At 46.2% G+C, this 19,862-nt stretch overlaps 2 protein-coding genes across 3 annotated transcripts in view; one reads left to right on the top strand and one right to left on the bottom strand.

Moving 5' to 3' along the window:
• Nucleotides 1-19,862, top strand: part of LOC125989976 (uncharacterized) — a 340,553-nt gene that overhangs the window by 8,153 nt on the left and 312,538 nt on the right. The gene's annotated exons all lie outside the window — the stretch shown is intronic.
• The window catches only part of LOC125989985 (janus kinase and microtubule-interacting protein 3-like), a 298,361-nt gene that overhangs the window by 2,514 nt on the left and 275,985 nt on the right, over nt 1-19,862 (bottom strand). Inside the window, exons 8-19 of one of the 2 annotated variants that reach the window (XM_068649204.1) lie at nt 5,354-5,418; nt 5,083-5,143; nt 4,896-4,996; nt 4,720-4,818; nt 4,580-4,639; nt 4,409-4,474; nt 4,279-4,347; nt 4,124-4,186; nt 3,834-4,067; nt 3,629-3,754; nt 3,178-3,259; nt 5-1,512 (exon numbers count right to left, since the gene is read on the bottom strand). In XM_068649204.1, the coding sequence (XP_068505305.1) occupies nt 3,638-3,754; nt 3,834-4,067; nt 4,124-4,186; nt 4,279-4,347; nt 4,409-4,474; nt 4,580-4,639; nt 4,720-4,818; nt 4,896-4,996; nt 5,083-5,143; nt 5,354-5,413 (930 nt within the window). In that variant the 5' untranslated portion in view covers nt 5,414-5,418 and the 3' untranslated portion in view covers nt 5-1,512; nt 3,178-3,259; nt 3,629-3,637. Of the gene's footprint in view, nt 1-4; nt 1,513-2,957; nt 3,260-3,628; nt 3,755-3,833; nt 4,068-4,123; nt 4,187-4,278; nt 4,348-4,408; nt 4,475-4,579; nt 4,640-4,719; nt 4,819-4,895; nt 4,997-5,082; nt 5,144-5,353; nt 5,419-19,862 lie in introns of those variants that run through there. The other variant, XM_068649203.1, reaches the window with a different exon arrangement.

Raw genomic sequence — 19,862 nt, 5'->3', positions numbered from 1 at the left:
TTGCCTGCGTGGCATATGCATCCTGCAAATCGGGACGCTCCAGCTCTCCCTGGAGGCTGTTTGCGGCCGTAACCCGCAGGGCTCCAGCAAAGCGAGCGGCTCGACGGACGCCGTCTGACAAGGAGAGGCGGGGTCCTTGGCCCTGCGTCATCTGAGGAGGGAAAGCGCGCTGCCATCACGTACCGACCGTTCCTCTCCACTGTTCCGTAAACAGTTGGGGACATTTAGAAGAACAACCATCGGGTGAGCAGAGCAAGAGCAGTGAGTTTCCTCGCCCACTCCACCATTACTGTCAGAAAATATCAAGGCGCTTTGAATGTGGGTGGACCTTATTCCTCTTAGCGGGCATCCCGTGTAGGTAGGCATCAGACAGCGGCGGCTGTGCTCAGAGCTTCCTTTGAGAATGCAGATCGTGCCTGATGATTGGAACCCATTCCTGTGGAAAACATTTGCCCACGTTCAAACGTCCATGCGTCCAATTGGAATTTGCCTTTTGAGGAGACAATGTACTGTACGTCTGGTCCATCCGCAACATAAGCACACAAAACTGATGACATTGTTTTCGGAAAGTCAGTTCTTCTTTGGATAAATCAATCAAGATCATTCACTTTCTTGGACATCCATCCATCCATCCATCCATCCATCCATCCATCCATCCATCCATCCATCCATCCATCCATCCATCCATCCATCCGTACTTACCGGTGGAAGAGACGCTGCCTACGGCTCCACCTCCCGGGTCAGCTCCGGCCGTCTGGGCGGGGACTTTGTTTTTTTTTTTCTTTTTCCCCTCCGTGTTTTATTTTGATAAATGTCAAAAACGCGTGCCCTTTTTTATGACAGGTTCATCGATTGTACTGTAACGCTGTCTACAATACATGTTCACGTGGTCATATTTTTCTGTTGAATTATTTTGTACACTATTAAAAATGTTCAAATATAATTGTTTTATGGTTAATTTTTTTGAATTGGGCCACAGCGAGTCATTGAATAAATGCTTGGAAAATATAATAGCCGAAATCATGGACTTGAGTGGTGAAAAAAAAACTAGCAAAGACAAGCTTACATCGAAGACGTCCATTTTATTGTATGTTAACTGAGGTTTTTAGAAAGCGTTAATTAAAATAAACAAAAAAAAAACCCTGAAAAATATTGTTTACAGGTATTTGCATCCATAGAATGATTATAGATGATCTAATGCACAAGTGTGCCTTCTTTCTTATTCACGTTGTGTGCTGTCATAGATGATCGGTTACAAGACAGACTTTTCTTCTGCTAGCGCCTCAGCTACACGTTGCTATTACAAACGTAAATCTCATTAAACACAATGAGTGTTACTTACCGTGTACGCTGTAGACTGTCCAGTTGGAAGCAGAAAATAAAGATATTTCTGTTCATATTCGTCGTTGCTCAGTGGCTCACGGCCATCGCGCCAACAGATTTGAATTTTGGTGGAAGTTCCGCAATTACGTCATATCCGCGGCACATGACTGCGACGTAATACCCGCTTATCTGAAACGGCAGTTAAAAGTAGAGTTACATCAAGTTTTCTTTTTTAATCAACGCAATCATTTACAACCGTTGACCAGAAAGAATCGTCGAAATTCGACGTTCCCCCCAAACGCCACACTCACTCGCTTTTCAGGGCAACAAAAGTACTTCTTTTTAAAAACGATTAGTTTTACTTACCGTGTGCGCTCTGGACGGTCCAGTTGCAAGCAGAAAATAAAAATATTTCTCTTGTTAGTTGTATGTTTCCATCCGCTGTGTCTTTGTCAACATCGCCATTTTCCTACTTCCTGTTGCGAGCCACGCCCACGGATTTATATTTTGGCGGAAGTTCCGCCCATTGGCGTAGTTTTCGCGTATAGCAAATCCGATTGGTTAGGAAGGGGGTGCGGTTATGCAGCCGAGGGGTCCTGTGATCGGTGGGATGTAAAGTAGGTGTCGACGTCACGTCCGCGTCACGTGACCACGACGTGGCAGACGTCATATAGCAACCGCTGTTTTGTTTAGTAGACTTACAGTTGTTATGCATTGACATAATGGCGCACACTCCAAATAGATTTAAATAAATTAAATAATTCTTCTGCCCACTCCCTTATAAACAAGTTAACTCTCCCCGCGGATTTGAATTCCGGCGGAAGTTCCGCCCATCGACGTCACGTCTGTCACGTGACCACAACGTGGCAGATGTCATATAGCAACCGCTGTTTTGTTTAGTAGATTTACAGTTGTTATGCATTGGCATAATGGTGTGCACACAAAATAGATTTAAATAAATTAAATATTTCTTCTGCCCACTCCCTTTTAAACAAGTTAACTCTGCCCACGGATTCTAATTTCGGAGGAAGGTCCGCCCATTGACGTCTTCTCTGCGTCACGTGACCACAACGCAGCGACGTCATATAGTAACCGCTGTTTTGATCAGTAGACTTACAGTTATTATGCGTTGACATAATGGCGCAGTGGTTAGCATGTCCGCCTCTTAAGCACGATGTTGCGGGTTCGACGCCTGATCAATGTTAGCATGGAGTGAGCTGAAGTGCATGGCGCTGAAGATTTGAATCTTTGAAATGCGCTGAGGTCTGACATATCAGGCAGAATGGTTTGCCATCACGTTCAACAAAAAATAGAAACTTTCCCACTCTGATAAAAACGTCCTGTGTTCATCTACATATTTTTGTTTTGCTGTGCATCTTTTCCCTGCCATTTCGAGAGCCCAATTGACACTAATAGTTTACTGGAATGTGTTTGCCCATCCTACTTTGTGGAATTTTACCACATGCGCTTTTGACGAAAATACTAAATTGAACTCAAGTGAAGCCAACACGCACAACCCCCCCCCCCCCGACCCCCCCCCCCCCCACACACACACACCTACACACACACACACACACAAATGTTGATATAAACATAAAAGAGCCGCATGAATCCAAGCAAAGAGCCGCATGCGGTTCGGGAGTTGCGGCTTGGCCAAACCTGTACTATACAACTTTATTTGTATACAATTTCACAACAGTTGTCACACAAACAAAGCGGGAAAAACCGAAGACGTGCGTGTTCCGCCCACGCTGGATTTATTTGCACCTTTGAAAAGACACCGTATTGCCGCAGATGTGGCAAAGAGTACTTTTGGGCATCTGAGACGGAAGGATGTCCAAAGCATCACGTCACCTGCTCTGGTAGGAATGGTGGTGGGACGTTGAGGTCAACCGCTTTGGGGTTGGCTGAATCTTTGGTCGCAGGATGCCACACACTTGAAGACAGAAGCAGAAAAGCAGAGCTAAATGCAAAATGTACTCACCGGTGACTCCAATTTTTTTCCCCCCTGAAGAAATGGATGGACGGGTGGCCCCGGCTGGCCGGTGGGACTCTTGTTATTCTGACCCTTTTTAGTGCGCGTTTGGGGCAACAACCGTTTTTTGTGGCGCTCTCTTCTGGTTCAAGAGTGGCCTGCATGTGAATTTGCCTTTCCTGCCTTCTGAATGGATGAGCGCCGGTGTGACGCGGTGCCTCTGTCACCGTGGCGGGGGGTATACGTCGGCATCGGAGCGTCTGCCAACGTCTGAGACCGGCTGGCAGTGTATCGGAGGTGTCGAGTGCGGTGCCGCTGGAGCTCACTCACCAGCTGGTGTTAGGGCCACAGAATGAAGGCCAAGGAGAAGACTAGAAAGAGAAACAGAAACTTCTCCTCCAATTGTTTGATTTGTCTCTTCTGAGCTTCGATGAATTCTTTCAGCTCTTTGTTCCTCTAGGACGGACAAATGGAAAGTAGCCTTCAAAAGCCAGTAAGCGTGCAAGTAAGTGCCGGGCTGGCTTTGGGCCCTTACCTGTTGCGCGCTGTGCAGCAGATCCATTCTCTTTTGGAGGATGCAAGCGTCGCGCTCCCTCAACTCGCACATCAGGGCTCGCTTCCATTGGTCCACGGCGCTCCTAAGCTCTTGTCTCTGATCCGCCGTCAGCACGTCATTCACGCCAGCGTGGCTGGCTTTTTCGCCATCCGTGGCGGGGCAGTCCCGCTGCGGTAGCGCCTTGTACAACATGGCCTCCAGCTCCATGATCCTCTGGGCCGCAATCCTCGTCCATCAGTGGTCCGGCGGGAGATTTGAGGGCGGCTTACCTTATGAGCCTGGTCCATGGAACGCTTCCTGAAGTCCAACTCTTCATCCAGGTAGCCCTTCTGCTTGCAAAACATATCGTAGCACAGCTCAAGGTCAGAATTGTTGGGGCACATTGCCCCGAGATCCCCTTGGCTGATGTCGCGTGTCTGTCTACCTTCTCACTTTCAATGTCCAACATCTTCTGTTGAAGTGCTGACTTGGTCACTTTGATGTATTCTAACCACTGAGGAAAGGCTGCTGTCACATAAGCAGAATGCGAGAGCGTGCGTGTACGTGCGCGTTACCTTCTCGGCTAGGGTGGGAAGGGTCCTGGCGTGAATCACGACCACCTGCTCCTCGTTGGTGAGATTCTGCAAGAGCCCAAAGGCACAGCGTCAACAAGCTTCAAAGCCTTCCAAAAGTCACATTTGAGCCGCCGAGTCTCGTGGAGTGCGAACATAAGGAGTTCGACATACACTCACGGCGTTATCGCCCAGGATGTCCAGCTTCTTCATCAGATCACTGATGACGATGTCCTGGGGAAAGGCTCAAGGAGCAATGTAAGGTGTTCTGGGACCTCAGGTTAAGGTTAGGGTTGCGAGGGAGGCCTTCGTACGCTCACGCCGTCGGCCTCACAGTAGATCTGCAAAGGGCTGAGGCCGTCTGGGAAACGGACTTGCAGAAACTTCAAAACGGGGGAGCGCCACTCCCTCTCCTGAAAGGCAGAGGCATGCATCCGTCCATCCGTCTGTCACATCTCTGGCCTCAACACGCTTGTGCGAGTCTTCCCACCTCCAGCTCCAGGATGCGGAACTCAAGCAGTTCGTTTTGGTCTCGGATATCCTGGATGTGCTCTTTCAGACGCGCTTCTTCCGCCTCCATCCGCCTGACCTGAAAAGACAGTCAGACCTCATCTGCGGGGCTTCCGGACGGGTGTGACGCCAAGCGACTCCGCCCAGCGCCTTTCTTTCCGTCAACTTTTCGGCCAACTGCTGATTGCTCTGACGCAGCAGCTGCTTCTCCTCCACCCACTTGACATTCTAGAAGAGACAAATGTGTGGACAGCTTTGGAATGTTGTGTCATTTTCATCCACAAATTCTTTGGTTGACTGGAAAATGACATTTGCTTTTCTCCGCATTTTCCCAGCCACGTTTGGGGGGAGGGTTGGTCCAGTAATGCCAGACGAATGAGTGACTGAAGAATGTAGCTATTTTGTCTGAGAAAAAGGTGTGCTCATTGATAAGCTTACCTGTCCTTGTTGCTTCAGCGCTGACTCCAGGTCTGCTACTCTGCTTTGATAGTGACCCATTTCTACTGTGATGTAACATGGGGGGAAGAGATGGTGCAAATGGTAAAATATGGATTGTTCACAGGAATAAATTGGCAGAGCTGAAATTCCAAATATGTCCAAAAGATGGCGCCAGACCACAACATGAGACCAAAAAAGGGGCCAAAATAAGCTACGTAAGCAAGTTAAAATAGAAATAAAACAGGAACACGGTGTCGGATTGTGAGTCACGCATGGACGCACAAATGTGATTTTTTTTTTACTTTTTGATTTCTTTGCTTGGCTAAAAATGTATTCTGTAACAGCTTAAAGCAATATTGTTAGTCAATTCGATCAAGGGACCCGTCACTATGAGAATAGTGGCGTGACATAAATTGTTTGGAGAAGCACAAATGTGATTTTTTTACTTCTTGATTTCTTTGCTTGGCTAAAAATGTATTCTGTAACAGCTTAAAGCAATATTGTTAGTCAATTCGATCAAGGGACCCGTCACGCCATAGCAACAGCACTCCACCTCTGCCTGGCTCATCTGGAGAACAAAAACAGTCACGCGCGGATGCTGTTCATTGACTTCAGCTCTGCGTTCAACACAGTCATCCCCCAACATCTGGTGAATAAGCTGAGTAAAATAGGCGTCAGCACTTCACTGTGCAACTGGCTGCTGGACTTTCTAACGAACAGACCGCAGACAGTCAGCGACCACCATCATAAACACCGGGGTGCCGCAAGGATGTGTGCTATCCCCCCTGCTGTTCACGCTGATGACCCACGACTGCTCTGCCAGATTTGAAACGAATCACATCATCAAATTTGCAGATGACACAACAGTGGTGGGCCTCATCAAAGACAACGATGACTCAGCATACAGAGAGGAGGTACAGCAACTCATCACCTGGTGTGATAGGAACAATCTGCTTCTCAACGTAAACAAAACAAAAGAAATCACTGTGGACTTCAGAAAGAAACAACCAACACACATCCCACTCATCATCAACGGCAGTGCAGTAGAGTCTGTGAAAAGCACAAAGTTCCTGGGAGTGCACATCACTGATGACCTCTCATGGACTACCAACATCACTGCGCTGGTCAAGAAGGCGCAGACACGACTCCACTTCCTGAGAAGGATGAGAAGAGCCGACCTCCCCACCTCTGCACTCACCACCTTCTACAGAGGTGCTATTGAGAGCATCCTGACCAGCAACGTCTCTGTTTGGCATGGCAGCTGCCTAGCTGCAGACAAAAAGGCGCTGCAGAGGGTGGTGGGTGTTAGAGATTTGCTCACTCCAACTTATTTTGCAAGAACCACACGGGAGACAGGCAAGTTCTTTTAGACACCTGCAGGTGGAGAGATCACTCGCTACAGGAATGAAATCTGGGAAGTCTCTTTCCTGCAAGGGCATATTTATTAGGAGGAACAGAGTGGGGGTGAGAGTGACTGAAAAGGAAACCCTTGTGCTCTAGTCAAAACATATCAGGGGATGTTTTACGACCTTGTGTAGGATGAGACAAGGTAGGTTATTTATTACCGGTTGCATTCCAACATAATCATACGATAAGGATACTTTGAAAAACCCTAACATCTCCCTCCTGTTTCATCATATGATTATGCCACCGCAAACAACAAAGACAAGTAAAAAAAAACAAAACACACATATATATGTATAATGAAGAAAGAAGAATAGTAAAAATAAAAAACAACAACCAATGATAGCAACACTTTCCAGTGAAGATGAGGCATTACCTCAATACCGCAGATCAAACTTATTGTGTAAGCGAAAAACCTGCTGGCCAGATGTTATTTAGCAGGAAAATTCTTACACGGCCCCGTTGCCACAGGCGACCAGAATGCTATCAATAAAAAAATAAAAACACAGAAACAGTACATCATTGTATCCATCACTTGCGAAGCATTTTCGATGGTCAAATCATCAAGTTTCTGTAAAACATGCTCAACAGAACAGCATCTACGCAATCCACGCTTCATTATCGTCATCACATCCGTCATCTCTAAGAAGTTGTATATGAACTTGGGCTACAGTAGAGGACACAAACTTCGACACAGCAGACTTCAAACATGGGATAACGCAGGACGTAAACAAGCACAACACCACCAGCACAACAAGCACAGGAGACAGCAATTTCAAAAGCAGTTGCCACCAGTTGCCAGAGAATAGCCACGAAAAGAAATCAAACTGATGTGGGACCTTGTCATTAGACATGGCCTGCTGTAAGTTCTTCAGTGAATTCATGGCGTCGTTGATGTGGGTGTCATTTTCTCCTGGTATGTATGTGCAACAGGAAGTCCCAATGATGTGGCACACACCACTTTGTGCTGCCGTCAACAAGTCCAGAACCATCCTGTTTTGCAAGACCATCAGTCTAATAGCCTGAATCTCTCTATTTTGTCCATCGTTGACTTGCAGTGAGATATTCACAAAGGATTGAAAACGATAGTTCAGTGTCTCGATGAAGAGCGATAGTTTCCCAACCCCAATCTGAGGGAAGAGCGCAAGGACAACTTTGTCTCCGACGGACCATACTTTATGGTCCTCTGGAACGTTCACACCCCAGACAGGGTCATGAGGGTCAAAGGTTGCAACTGCTCTGCGTCGACGTCCAGAAGAGTTGTGTGCTCCTGTCAGCTGATGATGTCGTATCCTGTAGGTGTGGTCCGTCACCCACACTGGTGCACACACTCCTATCCAGTTGGCGGGCAGCATCGGATAAACCTCCTGACCACAAAGCCACCAGCCATTCTGTATGAAGTATGTTCCGTTCGATGGTGTAGCCATGTTCGTTGGAGAGCCCTCACCACCTGAAATGGCTCTCTTATCTTGACACTCATCGGTGATGTCCAAAGCTCCCATCCAGTTTCCTCCTGGAGAGCAGTCGTCGTTAATGCAGACGTGGGTCTTGTTACCTTGGATGTAACATGTGTAATTCACTCCAGCTGGTCTCTCTGTGTAGGCCACTTGTGGTATTGTTCGTCCTCTAACAGTCACATTGAGATTTGTCCAGAATAGCTGATCACAGGCACCGTCAGCAAGTCCAGGGCGGTAAGGGTCGGCATCTTTGACTGTGACGGCACGGTGCTGATATCCAACTCCTCCCATGGATGCCATACATTTTGCTTCAGTGACATTCATTGCTCTGGCCTCCAAGCGAACTTGCGTGGAGGAAGGGGGGAGTTTCGAACACACATAACACCCCTCCTGTGTGTGAGCTCTCACAGTGAACTTGACATACCGGTACCAAGTGTTGGTTTCGTATGGGTTTCTGGGGTCCCATGACCAGTCCTCAAAGTTCTCATCATGCGACCATCGTTTTCCACGGGCAACATTGTCATTTGGTCTGTTCAGATGAGTCAATAGACCATAGCACGCTCCAACCACAACGCAGCAGAGGATCCATCTGGCATATGGAGCCCCGTTGCTACTAGGATGGCAGAGACACCAGGACATCCCCTCGCCTAGCGGAGTGGGGATCGATGAATTCTTCACCAACATTGAGACGTCTCACCCTAAACGATGGGACTCCTTTGTAGTTAGCCTTCCCCACCACTCCGAATTAGGGGTCCAGCACTCTCTGCAACTTGCAGTGGCTGAGGTGAATCCAACTGGGCCGTTGAGAAATCTTAACCGCCGTGGGAGTAGAGAGCAAAACTTGAAACGGTCCCTCCCACCGCGGGCTGGCCCAGTTCTTTCTTTTGATGACCTTGATGTAGACCCAGTCTCCTGGATTGATGGGGTTGTCCACCTGTGAGGGGGAGCGATCAGGCGGCAGTAAATTTGCATTGGACACATCTTTCAGTTTGAGCGTCCTGATTAGATAATCTGCCAAGGTCTGTTCTTCGTCTGCTTTTTGCAAATCTGCAGGGAACACTGGTAGTCTGTATGGTCTCCCATGTATGACTTCAAAAGGTGTTAGTCCTTCGGAAGTGGGAGTAATTCTCATATAGAGCTTCACTAAGTCGAGGCACTCTGGCCAAGGTCTGCCTGTTGTTTCCATGCATTTTTTCAACCTGCTTTTGATAGTAAAGTTTGCCCGTTCAACCAGGCCTGCGCTCGAAGGATGCCAAGCACAGTGGTTTTTTAACGTTATTCCAAGGTGTACAGCCATGTTCTGCACAACTTGGTTCACAAAGTGTGGACCATTGTCACTGTAAATGGTTTGGGGGATGCCATGAGTTGGTATGATGGTTTTGCAGATGGCTTTTGCCACTGTTAAGGCATCTGCATGTTTAGATGGAACTATTTCCACCCATTTGGAAAATGCATCAATCATCACTAGGCAGTATTTGTGAGGTCCACTTTGTGTGAGTTCAATAAAATCCATATGCATGCTTTGAAATGGATAAGAGGGTTTTGGAAATGAGCCTCTCTTAGATCTCATGTTTCCTTGTGGATTATGTTTCACACAAACAGGACATGCTTTACAAAATTTTTTTAAGTAAGCATCTAAACCAAAGGTAGTGAATTGTTGATCTATGATGGACTTCATCCCTCCTGTCGACACATGGCAAGGCCCATGTGTCGCAAGCGCTGCTGCCTTAAAAAGTGATTTTGGTAAAACAGGTTTGTCATTGATGCGGTGGATATTATCTGTATCCACTATTGCACCTTTTGTCGTCCACATTCGTTTTTCCACCATTGGAGCATTGCCCTGCATATCTGTCAGTACAGTCTTATCTATGAGTTGTGTGTCCTCTGAACCCATTAAAAAAAATTAATGGCCATGTCTCCCTGCAGCTGCTTCTTTTGCAATTTTGTCTGCTAATCTGTTTCCATTTGAGACATGAGGCAGGAGAAGCTGCAATGTCCTCCTTGGGAAAAGACTGGGCAAAGGTTAGAGGAAATTATACAGGTAGAAATAATCAAGGGCCTTTTCCCTATCCCGTTGAGGGAAATCAATTGGGAGAGGAGTATGCAGCACAATGGAATGGTCTTGTGCAAAGAGTGCGAACTATATTTCAAAGACGAGCGAATTATGGTCATTTGGCAGGAATAAAACAGAAGCCTGGCGAAGATACTGATGATTTTCGTTTGAGATTTGAAAAAGAATTCAGGGTGCATAGTGGCATCCCATTCAATGATACAGCTGAGAGTGCTTATCAACAACAGCTTAAAAATGCGCTCCTCACTAATTTCCGCCCTGAAATAGGCAACTGGGTGAGGAAACATTTGGTGGAAGTGGATGTTGCAAGTGTGACAACAACTATGCAATGGGCCAGACATGCTGAAAAAGTGATCAAAAAAGGCAAAAGTTCTGATGTATTTCATCTAGATAATGATGATGATGAACTAGATGAAGATACAACAGTCTTCTTCCAAGGGTCCCAGCAGGTTAGAGGAAGAGGTAGAGGCCAACAAGGTCGGAGGCAGCCATATAATTCAAAACCCCCACGAGATTCTGACAACTGTTGGAACTGTGGGAAACGAGGACACTTTGCAAGGGAGTGTCGTTCTGCAAAACAATATCAATCAAAGGGTGCAGGGAGGGGCAGAGGAAAGGCCAAATTCTCAGCATGACTAGACCCCCCCCCTTTGATCTCTGGTGCTCCTATAGAGGAAGAAATAGTAGATGTCCATACAGCATGGGACATTCTGAGTGCATTAAAAGAAAAACCATATGTTACTCTAAACATTGGAGGCAGTGATGTTGAGTTTTTGTGTGATACTGGGGCTTGTAAAACCGTGATAAAAACTAAAGTCCCAAATCTAAAGGCCTCCCAAAATACTATTTGGGTGAAATCTGCTGATGGGCAGGTACACAAGGAGAGTATCTTTAATCCAGTTGAAGTGAGAGATAAGGAAACTGGAAGCATGGCTTCAGTTTCGATTGTCCTATCCCCAAAATGTCCCATAAACCTGTTGGGACGAGATCTGATGACTCGGTTGGGAATTGCAATAATTCCAGTAAAGGATGGCATGCGAGCATGTAGAGTGAGAGATGTGGACACATATGCTGCACAAGCAGGTGAACAGATTTGCTGCTCCTATGCCATCCCTCCTGAACGAAATCCTAAACTCCCAAGCAGATTGCTGAGTGAAGCTCGAAAACAATTGTCCCAACCTGAATCAGAAATGACTTGTACTGAATTACATGACACCATGAATATTCTCACTGATCCACAAGATGACTATATTGGAAGTTTTCTCAGTGACACAGAAGTAACTTTAACAATCACTGCTCTGTACACTGATCGCAGGTCATTTGCAGCTGCCGCTGTGCTCTTGCCCGTTCCTCAGAAAGACAGATACAAATTGTCGGCTGTACCCCCCATCTCATTGTTTAAACCTCACAGTATAACGTGGGCAGATGTGGGTTCCCGAATTAAACTTGCTGGATCTGTGACTGATTATGAGGACAAAGGTGATGGGTGGAGCTACAGTACCAGTTGTGACGTGTGGAAGCAAACAGTGTGTGAAGTAGCTGTAGGCAGAGCAGGCGCTTGTGCGCTTCCCTGACTAGTTGACATTTATTTGAATGAAAAGGAGGAGGGGGAATTGGCTGGGCTTCCTGAAAAACTGTGGACCAAGGGCCCATCTGATGTAGGACTTTTAAAATCCATTTCCCCAGTACAGATCAAACCAAGATCAGAGTGGCGTCCAAGAGTTAAACAATATCCTTTAAAACAGGAGGCAATGAACGGGATTGCCCCTGTTATAAATTATCTTTTGACAGGAGGAATCATTAGGGAGTGTTCGGATTCTCCTTGCAACACTCCCATTTTTCCAGTCCAAAAGGCCGACAAAATTAATTGGCGAATGATACAAGATTTACGAGCAGTGAATGATGCAGTGCAAACAAGAGCACCCAATGTGCCTGACCCACACACACTTCTGAACACTTTGAAACCTAATCAGAAGTATTTCACAGTAATTGATCTCAGCAATGCATTTTTCTCAGTGCCAATTCACCCAGACTCACAGTTTTGGTTCGCTTTTACCTCTTAAAGGACAAAGCTATACATACACCAGATTGCCACAAGGATTTGCTGATAGTCCAACTATTTTCGTTCAAGCTATCATGGCCTGTTTGGCTGATTTTCAGATGTCAAACAAAAGCCAACTTCTAGTTTATGTAGATGATCTCCTGGTAGCCTCTGAAACTGAAGCTGCTTGCAAGGCAGACTCCTTAGCATTGTTACACTATCTCTGCAAAACAGGGAATAAAGTGAACAAAAATAAGTTACAATGGGTCAGACAGGAAGTGAACTATTTAGGTCACACTTTGTCGGCTTCTGGAAGACAGATACAAAGAACCAGAAAGCAGATTATTTCAGATACACCGAAACCTGAAACAAAAAAACAAATGATGTCGTTTTTGGGGCTCTGCAATTACTGCAGAGCATGGATCCCATATTATGCGGAAAAAACACAACCGCTGCTGGGTATTGTGCATGAAGTTCCCATGACAATGACAGAAAAAATCATGTGGACACCAGCAGCGGATGATGCTTTTGTAGTGCTGAAACAGGCTCTGATAGAAACCACAACTCTTATCTTGCCAGACTACAATAAAACCTTTGTGCAAACAGCAGACTGCAGGAATGGTTTTATGACCTCAGTGTTACTGCAGAGTCATGGCAGCAAACTAAGACCAATTGCATTTTATTCAAAAAAACTGGATCCAGTGGCTCTGTCTTTGCCAGACTGTGTCCAAGTAGTATGCGCGGCGGCGCTTGCAGTGAGACAATCTGCAGATGTGGTGCTCTTTCACAAAATGGAGCTGCTGGTTCCACATGCTGTAGATGTGCTGCTGCTGCAAAGCAAAATGAACTTTTTGTCACCAGCCAGACATCTGTCCTACACTGCTATACTTCTGTCACAACCACACATTGTGATAAAGAGGTGCACAATCCTTAACCCAGCAACGTTGATCCCGTTGCCAGGGGATGGAACACCACATAACTGTTTGGATGCTACAGAACATCTACAGCTGCCCAGAGAAGATTTAAGTGACACGCCACTTGACAAGGGGGAAAAGTGGTTTGTGGATGGATCATGTTCAAAGGATCCTAAAGGAAACAATCAAAGTGGTTATGCAATTGTGAGATTGCCAAACCAGATTGTTGAAGCAGAGAAGCTTCCATACACCAGGTCAGCACAGGCTGCTGAGCTGATTGCTCTAACAAGAGCTTGTCAATTAGCAGAAGATAAGGAAGTCACTGTATACACAGACAGTCAGTATGCGTTTTCTACTCTGTTCTATTTTGCGAAACAATGGGAGCGCAGAGGGATGACAACATCAACCGGTAAGCCGGTTACCCATGCCTCCTTATTAAAAGACTTGTTGCAGGCCATTCTTTTACATGCTAAACTAGCTGTGTGTAAATGTGCTGCTCACACCACTGGCAGAGATGAAGTCTCAAATGGAAATAGATTAGCAGACAAGATTGCAAAAGAAGCAGCTGCAGGGAGACATGGCCATGAAATTTTTTTAACGGGTTCAGAGGACACACAACTCATAGATAAGACTGTACTGACAGATATGCAGGGCAATGCTCCAATGGTGGAAAAACGAATGTGGACGACAAAAGGTGCAATAGTGGATACAGATAATATCCACCGCATCAATGACAAACCTGTTTTACCAAAATCACTTTTTAAGGCAGCAGCGCTTGCGACACATGGGCCTTGCCATGTGTCGACAGGAGGGATGAAGTCCATCATAGATCAACAATTCACTACCTTTGGTTTAGATGCTTACTTAAAAAATTTTTGTAAAGCATGTCCTGTTTGTGTGAAACATAATCCACAAGGAAACATGAGACCTAAGAGAGGCTCATTTCCAAAACCCTCTTATCCATTTCAAATCATGCATATGGATTTTATTGAACTCACACAAAGTGGACCTTACAAATACTGCCTAGTGATGATTGATGCATTTTCAAAATGGGTGGAAGTAGTTCCATCTAAACGCGCAGATGCCTTAACAGTGGCAAAAGCTATCTGCAAAACCATCATACCAACTCATGGCATCCCCCAAACCATTTACAGTGACAATGGTCCACATTTTGTGAACCAAGTTGTGCAGAACATGGCTGTACACCTTGGAATAACGTTAAAAAACCACTGTGCTTGGCATCCTTCGAGCGCAGGCCTGGTTGAACGGGCAAACTTTACTATCAAAAGCAGGTTGAAAAAATGCATGGAAACAACAGGCAGACCTTGGCCAGAGTGCCTCGACTTAGTGAAGCTCTATATGAGAATTACTCCCACTTCAGAAGGACTAACACCTTTTGAAATCATACATGGGAGACCATATAGACTACCAGTGTTCCCTGCAGATTTGCAAAAAGCAGATGAAGAACAGACCTTGGCAGATTATCTAATCAGGACGCTCAAACTGAAAGATGTGTCAAATGCAAATTTACTGCCGCCTGATCTCTCTCCCTCACAGGTGGACAACACCATCAATCCAGGAGACTGGGTCTACATCAAGGTCATCAAAAGAAAGAACTGGGCCAGCCCGCGGTGGGAGGGACCGTTCCAAGTTTTGCTTGCTACTCCCACGGCGGTAAAAATTTCTCAACGGCCCAGCTGGATTCACCTCAGCCACTGCAAGTTGCAGAGAGTGCTGGACCCCTAATTCGGAGTGGTGGGGAAGGCTGACTACAAAGGGGCCCCGTCGTTTAGGGTGAGGCGTCTCAATGTTGGTGAAGAATTCATCGATCCCCACTCCGCTAGGCGAGGGGATGTCCCGGTGTCTCTGCCATCCTAGTAGCAACGGGGCTCCATATGCCAGATGGATCCTCTGCTGCGTTGTGGTTGGAGCGTGCTATGGTCTATTGACTCATCTGAACAGACCAAATGACAATGTTGCCCGTGGTAAACGATGGTCACATGATGAGAACTTTGAGGACTGGTCATGGGACCCCAGAAACCCATACGAAACCAACACTTGGTACCGGTATGTCAGGTTCACTGTGAGAGCTCACACACAGGAGGGATGCTATGTGTGTTCGAAACTCCCCCCTTCCTCCACGCAAGTTCGCTTGGAGGCCAGAGCAATGAATGTCACTGAAGCAAAATGTATGGCATCCATGGGAGGAGTTGGATATCAGCACCGTGCCGTCGCAGTCAAAGATGCCGACCCTTACCGCCCTGGACTTGCTGACGGTGCCTGTGATCAGCTATTCTGGACAAATCTCAATGTGACTGTTAGAGGACGAACAATACCACAAGTGGCCTACACAGAGAGACCAGCTGGAGTGAATTACACATGTTACATCCAAGGTAACAAGACCCACGTCTGCATTAACGACGACTGCTCTCCAGGAGGAAACTGGATGGGAGCTCTGGACATCACCGATGAGTGTCAAGATAAGAGAGCCATTTCAGGTGGGGAGGGCTCTCCAACCAACATGGCTACACCATCGAACGGAACATACTTCATACAGAATGGCTGGTGGCTTTGTGGTCACAAGGTTTATCCGATGCTGCCCGCCAACTGGACAGGAGTGTGTGCACCAGTGTGGGTGACAGACCACACCTACAGGATACGACATCATCTGCTGACGGGAGCACACAACTCTTCTGGACGTCGACGCAGAGCAGTTGCAACCTTTGACCCTCATGACCCTGTCTGGGGTGCGAACGTTCCAGAGGACCATAAAGTATGGTCTGCCGGAGACAAAGTTGTCCTTGCGCTCTTCCCTCAGATTGGGGTTGGGAAACTATCGCTCTTCATCGAGACACTGAACTATCGTTTTCAATCCTTTGTGAATCTCTCGCTGCAAGTCAACGATGGACAAAATAGAGAGATTCAGGCTATTAGACTGATGGTCTTGCAAAACAGGATGGTCCTGGACTTGTTGACGGCAGCACAAGGTGGTGTGTGCCACATCATTGGGACTTCCTGTTGCACATACATACCAGGAGAAAATGACACCCACATAAACGACGCCATGAATTCGCTGAAGAACTTACAGCAGGCCATGTCTAAAGACAAGGTCCCACATCAGTTTGATTTCTTTTCATGGCTATTCTCTGGCAACTGGTGGCAACTGCTGTTGAAATTGCTGTCTCCTGTGCTTGTTGTGCTGATGGTGTTGTGCTTGTTTACGACCTGCGTTATCCCATGTTTGAAGTCTGCTGTGTCGAAGTTTGTGTCCTCTACTGTAGCCCAGGTTCATATACAACTCCTTAGAGATGACGGATGTGATGACGATGATGAAACATGGATTGCGTAGATGCTGTTCTGTTGAGCATGTTTTACAGAAACTTGATGATTTGACCATCGAAAATGCTTCGCAAGTGATGGATACAATGATGTACTGTTTCTGTGTTTTTCTTTTTATTTTTTATTATTCATAGCATTCTGGTCGCCTGTGGCAACGGGGCCGTGTAAGAATTTTCCTGCTAATAACATCTGGCCAGCAGGTTTTTCGCTTACACAATAAGTTTGAGGTAATGCCTCATCTTCACTGGAATGTGTTGCTATCATTGTTTGTTGTTTTTATTTTTACCATTCTACTTTCTTCATTATACGTATATATGTTTTTTTCTTGCTTGTCTTTGTTGTTTGGGGTGGCATAATCATATGATAAATCAGGAGGGAGATGTTAGGGTTTTCCAGGTTATCTTTATCGTAGGATTATGTTGGAATGCAACAGGTAATAAATACCTTACCTTGTCCTCCTTATCACAAGGTCGTAAAACATCCCCTGACATGTTTAGACTAGAGGGCAAGGGCTTTAGCCAGCCTACCCATACCCCCACTCTGTTTCTCTTAATAAATATCCACGTGCAGGAAGGAGGGCAGATTTCATTCCTGTAGCGAGTGATCTCTCCACCTGCAGGTGTCTAAAAGAACTTGCCTTGTCTTCTGTGTGGTTCTTGCAAAATAAGTTGGAGTGAGCAAATCTCTAACAAGCATCATCCGCTACTGGTGTCCACATGATTTTTTCTGTCATTGTCATGGGAACTCCATGCACAATATCCAGCAGCGGTTGTGTTTTTTCCTCATAATGTGGGATCCATGCTCTGCAGTAATTGCAGAGCCCCAAAAATGACATCATTTGTTTCTTTGTTTCAGGTTTCGGTGTATCTGAAATAATCTGCTTTCTGGTTCTTTGTATCTGTCTTCCAGAAGCCGACAAAGTGTGACCTAAATAGTTCACTTCCTGTCTGACCCATTGTAACTTATTTTTGCTCACTTTATTCCCTGTTTTGCAGAGATAGAGTAACAATGCTAAGGAGTGTGCCTTGCAAGCAGCTTCAGTTTCAGAGGCTACCAGGAGATCATCTACATAAACTAGAAGTTGGCTTTTGTTTGACATCTGAAAATCAGCCAAACAGGCCATGATAGCTTGAACGAAAATAGTTGGACTATCAGCAAATCCTTGTGGCAATCTGGTGTATGTATAGCTTTGTCCTTTAAAGGTAAAAGCGAACCAAAACTGTGAGTCTGGGTGAATTGGCACTGAGAAAAATGCATTGCTGAGATCAATTACTGTGAAAAACTTCTGATTAGGTTTCAAAGTGTTCAGAAGTGTGTGTGGGTCAGGCACATTGGGTGCTCTTGTTTGCACTGCATCATTCACTGCTCGTAAATCTTGTATCATTCGCCAATTAATTTTGTCGGCCTTTTGGACTGGAAAAATGGGAGTGTTGCAAGGAGAATCCGAACACTCCCTAATGATTCCTCCTGTCAAAAGATCATTTATAACAGGGGCAATCCCGTTCATTGCCTCCTGTTTTAAAGGATATTGTTTAACTCTTGGACGCCACTCTGATCTTGGTTTGATCTGTACTGGGGAAATGGATTTTAAAAGTCCTACATCAGATGGGCCCTTGGTCCACAGTTTTTCAGGAAGCCCAGCCAATTCCCCCTCCTCCTTTTCATTCAAATAAATGTCAACTAGTCAGGGAAGCGCACAAGCGCCTGCTCTGCCTACAGCTACTTCACACACTGTTTGCTTCCACACGTCACAACTGGTACTGTAGCTCCACCCATCACCTTTGTCCTCATAATCAGTCACAGATCCAGCAAGTTTAATTCGGGAACCCACATCTGCCCACGTTATACTGTGAGGTTTAAACAATGAGATGGGGGGTACAGCCGACAATTTGTATCTGTCTTTCTGAGGAACGGGCAAGAGCACAGCGGCAGCTGCAAATGACCTGCGATCAGTGTACAGAGCAGTGATTGTTAAAGTTACTTCTGTGTCACTGAGAAAACTTCCAATATAGTCATCTTGTGGATCAGTGAGAATATTCATGGTGACATGTAATTCAGTACAAGTCATTTCTGATTCAGGTTGGGACAATTGTTTTCGAGCTTCACTCAGCAATCTGCTTGGGAGTTTAGGATTTCGTTCAGGAGGGATGGCATAGGAGCAGCAAATCTGTTCACCTGCTTGTGCAGCATATGTGTCCACATCTCTCACTCTACATGCTCGCATGCCATCCTTTACTGGAATTATTGCAATTCCCAACCGAGTCATCAGATCTCGTCCCAACAGGTTTATGGGACATTTTGGGGATAGGACAATCGAAACTGAAGCCATGCTTCCAGTTTCCTTATCTCTCACTTCAACTGGATTAGAGATACTCTCCTTGTGTACCTGCCCATCAGCAGATTTCACCCAAATAGTATTTTGGGAGGCCTTTAGATTTGGGACTTTAGTTTTTATCACGGTTTTACAAGCCCCGGTATCACACAAAAACTCAACATCACTGCCTCCAATGTTTAGAGTAACATATGGTTTTTCTTTTAATGCACTCAGAATGTCCCATGCTGTATGGACATCTACTATTTCTTCCTCTATAGGAGCACCAGAGGTCAAGGGGGGGGAATCTAGTCATGCTGAAAATTTGGCCTTTCCTCTCCCCCTTCCTGCACCCTTTGATTGATATTGTTTTGCAGAACGACACACTCTTGCAAAGTGTCCTCGTTTCCCACAGTTCCAACAGTTGTCAGAATCTCGTGGGGGTTTTGAATTATATGGCGGCCTTGGTATAGGGGGCTCTGGAGAGAGATAGTACCTTTGATGGCTGACTGCTGATTCCCTTGGGATTGTCAGGCTCACCGGTTCTCCTGAATCTCCTAATCTCTCACACGTGGCTCCAAGCGCCATACCCCGGTCACTCGCTTCAGCAAGCGTGCCAAACCGTGTGAGGGGGTGATGTTAACACAACATCACTGGGCGAATCCCCCTAGCGGGGGCGAACGGCCAAGGCGGAAGAGGATCCAGGAGGAATCCAACGGCTATGTGTTCGGGACCAGGGCGAGCCTCCGAGTGGGAAGACATCGGCTGTGGTCTGGCGTGGAGAGGGATGGGCTCCGCCACGCGACAATGCCCAAGACACACCGCAAGAGAGAACGACAGTTACAAAAAATTCCATACCGGCTCGGTCGTCGCCCGGGTTAAAAAGGACCGCCTCTTCCGTCGAGGGCTGTCAGGGCGGGAGTGGAAAATATGCTACTGATGGATCAAATAAGATCATCCGTGCCAGGACCA

Source organism: Syngnathus scovelli, chromosome 20 (genome assembly GCF_024217435.2).
Source record: "Syngnathus scovelli strain Florida chromosome 20, RoL_Ssco_1.2, whole genome shotgun sequence".
Taxonomy (NCBI): Eukaryota; Metazoa; Chordata; class Actinopteri; order Syngnathiformes; family Syngnathidae; genus Syngnathus; species Syngnathus scovelli.
This window is presented reverse-complemented; position numbering and strand designations above follow the sequence as displayed.